Source organism: Rattus rattus, chromosome 9, assembly GCF_011064425.1.
Source record: "Rattus rattus isolate New Zealand chromosome 9, Rrattus_CSIRO_v1, whole genome shotgun sequence".
Lineage (NCBI taxonomy): Eukaryota > Metazoa > Chordata > Mammalia > Rodentia > Muridae > Rattus > Rattus rattus.
The window spans coordinates 54,660,270-54,664,453 of record NC_046162.1 but is presented as its reverse complement, the minus strand read 5'-3'; the positions used below and the strand labels follow the sequence as shown (position 1 = coordinate 54,664,453).

The following is a 4,184-nucleotide window of genomic DNA, read 5'->3' as shown; positions in this document are numbered from 1 at the left end:
ATGAAGGTAGGCAGCAACGGTTAAGAGGTGGTTTTGAGCAGACAGGCCATGCCAGTTCTTACTGGAGGATGGCTTTGCAAAGATTCTTTGGGAGCTGGTCATCAGCAGCAGGTGGGCACACACAGCAGGGCTGGCAGCAGGGTGTGCTGCAGCCAATGATCACACAGGTGGGTTTAAAAGAGGTGGTCTTGCAGCAGCTGGTTTCACAGCAAGTTGGAAGGCAGCAGAGCTGGAAGAGGCTAGGCTGGCAGCAGCTGGGCACGCAGCAGCTGGGCTTGCAGCAGGGTGTGCTGCAGTAGATGGTCAAACAGGTTGGTTTGCAACATTTGCTGTCACAGCAGGCAGTGTCACAGCAGGCTGGTGGGCAGCACAGCTGGGAAGAGCTGTTGACAGTTTTGGTGCTGTGGCAGCAGATAGACTTGCAGCAGCAGGGAATGCTGCAGCAAGTCGGGGCACAGCAAGGCTGGCAGCAGATGAGCACAGGGCAGCTGGATTCAGAGCTGGATTCAGAGCTGCTGGTCCTGCAGCAGGTGGTCTTGCAGCAGCTTGGCTGACAGGTGTGGGTCATGTTGTCAGGAGTGGAGGGTGATAGTCTGTTCCCAGGTGAGGCTTCTACAATGTAGCAAGTTCTTCTAGTCAGGGCCTTTTATACAACAGGCCTCCAAGGTTTGGACCAATCACAAGGACTTTTCCTTCTTGTTTGTCATTTCCATATTAAATATGTGTTCATCAAGGAAGAATTTCTCACCCACTGCTCTGAATCATTTGAAAGCATCCACTACTTATCTGGTGATAACTTACTTGAAGTTTTCCCAAGAAATCGGGGTTTCATCCCATCATATTGTAACTCTGTAGCTCCTGACTGTATGAGAAGGTCAAGATTACTGTGTTCTTGCAACTTTCTTCCTTTATCTCTACTTAGATGCATAAATGTTTCTGGGGATGAGTGTGCTGTCTTCACAATCATGGACTCAACACCTATTTCCCTGTCTGTTTGCCCACAAAGTCCAATTCCAAACTGTCTTAGTTGTTGATATCTACATAAATTTGTGTATCTGTGTATCTGTGGCACAGTAAAGGTGCTGTGAGAGGAGGGTGTCTAGAATAACCTGTTTCATAGCAGTATAAACCAGGACTGGTGGGTATGAAAAGAAACAGCACATTAGGAATAAGGAGGCACCAGAGGATGTATGGTGACCATCAATCCTGACTTTCTGTCTACTCCTGGGATGGTGGGATGACCCACAGATATGTATTTTCTGGCTGTGAAAAGTGCGTTCCTGTGTTCTGAATTGTTAATTGGAGCTGGCCAGCAAGAGGCTAGCAGGATATGTAAATGTAGCTTCTTCAAATGCCTATAAAACAGAGACAAGATGCTGTGCTGAGGTCATACAGCCCCCAAAGCCAAGGGATTGTGTAAGGAGTGTGACTTTTGCATAATAAAGGGCTAGAAGCTTGAAGCTGGGGTGGCAGGAAGAACCAGAAGACAGTGTGTGTGTGTGTGTGTGTGTGTGTGTGTGTGACACACAGAGAGAGAGAGAGAGAGAGAGAGAGAGAGAGAGAGAGAGAGAGAAGAGAGAGAGAGAGAGAGAGAGAGAGAGATTTGCACAATGAGGTCCTGGGACAAGGCAGGGAGGTAGAGCAATGAGAACCATCTTGAGGGAGGCTATGGTAGAGAAGTCTGGTTAAGTTAGAATCTAGCTGAGTGATGGTCCTAGCAAAAGTCTAACAACTTTAAACTATACAGATATCTCATCTCCATTTGTATTATTAAATCTCAAGCAGGATCTCCAAAATCTGCACAGAACTGGGGACATCGTGGGGAGGGAGTGCTTTTAGCTTCAGATCTAGAAAACCAGAGTGAGCAGGTGACCCTAGGGCACACCTGGCTGGAAGTAGTGTCAGGGATCTTGGACTGGTGATCTTTTCTTGATTTTCATTCTGCCCGACTCTCTTTATGTGTATTCCCATTTCTCCCTGTCTGATCTTTCTCCTTCACTTTCTTCACAGTTTTATTTCTTTTCCTTCTATTCAATGAGAGAATTATGATTATTTGAGACACGCCTAATTTATTATCTTATTTATCTGTGAGAACTAAGATGTGCATTTTTTTCTTTCTCCTCTCTCATCTTCTGTCTTTCTCAGTCTACTATTCATACTTCAAAAGACATAAGAGGTTAATTTTCCATTTAAAAGAATAAAGGCAAACACAAGCCATACCATTATCAAAGGAAAGGAAATCATCACTGGCCCTTACAAATCATCTCCTGTCACCCATTTCCATAGACTGTTTCTATTGCCATCCAGCGTCTATCTTCCAACGTGGCATCACTTTTTAACATACTCACCAGTCAAAATTAGTCTTCATCTTTGCTTATAGGATAGTTGGGATTATCTTTGTCCTGTTGTCCTGTAGTTTATTTCCTCTCATTTCCGTGTAATCTTCCACTGAGTGAATTTGACATAGCTCATCAGTTGGTGTTTTTTGTTTGTTTATTTTTGAGAAAACAGGTTGTTTACAGTTTGAGACTATTAAAAAACTATGCTATTCAGAATGTTTCTGTTTTAAATGCTATTGCTGGATGGACCCAACAAATTCTCAGAAATCTGTGAGGGTGACTCTACCTAAGTCTCCTAGCAGTGGGGGACATGGTGTTGATTTTTAAACAAAAATCTGAGCAGTCTGATTTTACCTGTGAAGACTCAGGAGCCATATGCTGGGGTGAAAACTTATTAGTTCAGCTCATATTCCTACTCCGCTAATGTCCCAGAAGGAAAAGGCTCTTTCTCCTTCTCCATGATGTCTTAAATAACTTTCTACCCAGTGTCCCTCCTTTTCTGTTCACTTATGTTCACTCCCTGTTAGCTGGTTGCTTGTTCTGCCTCTTGACTTAGGGTTGACTTTATTTAGCTCTTGGATTAAAGTTGTATGCTAGGACAGAGCAACACCCCAACAAGACTTTTCCAGTTTTCCCACTATCTTGGGGTTCACAATATGATCAAATATTCTGCAACATTTCCCCTTTTGTCTAAAATAAAAGATTCTTTCTCTAACATCAATACACTATATACTATCTGCTAAGAATTATGTTAATAATGCCTAGTCCATTTGTATTCAGCAACCATGGAGAAAGTACTTTACTTATCCTATCTTACTGAGTCTAAAGTTCTGTATCTAAATCACTTTCTATCATAACTTGCATTTACCAACCTCAAAGCGTAAGCATCTTTTTACACCTTAAAACGTTTTCTTAAATTCTAAACAACTTAACTGAGAGACTATTACCATCTAGTCTTCAACCCCATTGGAGACCTGAAAAGGATAAGTATTTCCTAAATAAACAGGAAGTGCAGAACAAGCAGCTTCCAAAACTATACAAATAGCGGAAATGACTGGCTGCCTAACAGTTTCCCAAGGCTCCTTTGCAATGTTGGAGCACCCATCCCTTCGGCTTACTGGCCCAGAATATCCAACAGACTTTTCCGTGAGGCAGGAATTGTAAAGGACTTCTCTACCTCGTCCTGGCAGAGTTCTTTGTGTCCTGCTTGTCCACAGCTTCAACAGCATATTGTCAGCAGTTGAAGGAAGGGCAGTTTCTTGCCCAGTGAAAGCTTGCTGTATTTGAAGCAAACTCCATATGCATGGATGTTCCTCAATGCACATCCTCTCCTTTGAGCAAAATGGAGGTACTGCCAGGAGCTGACATGTCTCATTTTAACAAAAAGTCCTAAATTAATAAAACATCTTTAAATGTCATATTCTACAGATTTCTGATGTTTTTGAAGACCATCTAACTATCTTAGTAAACTTGAATAGGTAAATGTTGCTTGTCTCTAGCTATTTGCCACCTGATTAACTTAGAAAATATCTTTGATTAACTAAACTAGTACCTGACAAAACCACAAGTTTGATTGGCCAACTATTAACTTGCACTTCTTTATCAAGCTAAACATTTTTTTTTTAAATGGTAGCTTTCAGAAAAAAAAAACTCTAGAACTCCATATTGCATTTTTTTTTCAGAATTGTATGGGTATAATACCTTAAAAAGAGTTGATACATAGTATGTTTTAACCAAAATATAACTTTAATTTCATGTCAATATACGAAGATCTACAAGAGTAGATTCAATAATGTACGCCCTTTTCCTATTGATCCTATATTATTCCTATATCCTGCTTTTTGT

General features: G+C 41.5%; 1 protein-coding gene across 1 annotated transcript; it reads right to left on the bottom strand.

Moving 5' to 3' along the window:
- Positions 1–58: 58 nt before the first annotated feature.
- Positions 59–568, bottom strand: LOC116908937 (keratin-associated protein 9-1-like). Its single transcript, XM_032912395.1, has one exon. It carries the CDS (start codon positions 566–568, stop codon positions 59–61), a length of 510 nt encoding a protein of 169 aa, XP_032768286.1.
- Between the last annotated feature and the right edge of the window lie 3,616 nt (positions 569–4,184).

Excerpts from the sequence above, each read along its gene's own strand:
- LOC116908937 (XM_032912395.1), bottom strand. The coding sequence starts at position 568 with ATGACCCACACCTGTCAGCCAAGCTGCTGCAAGACCACCTGCTGCAGG.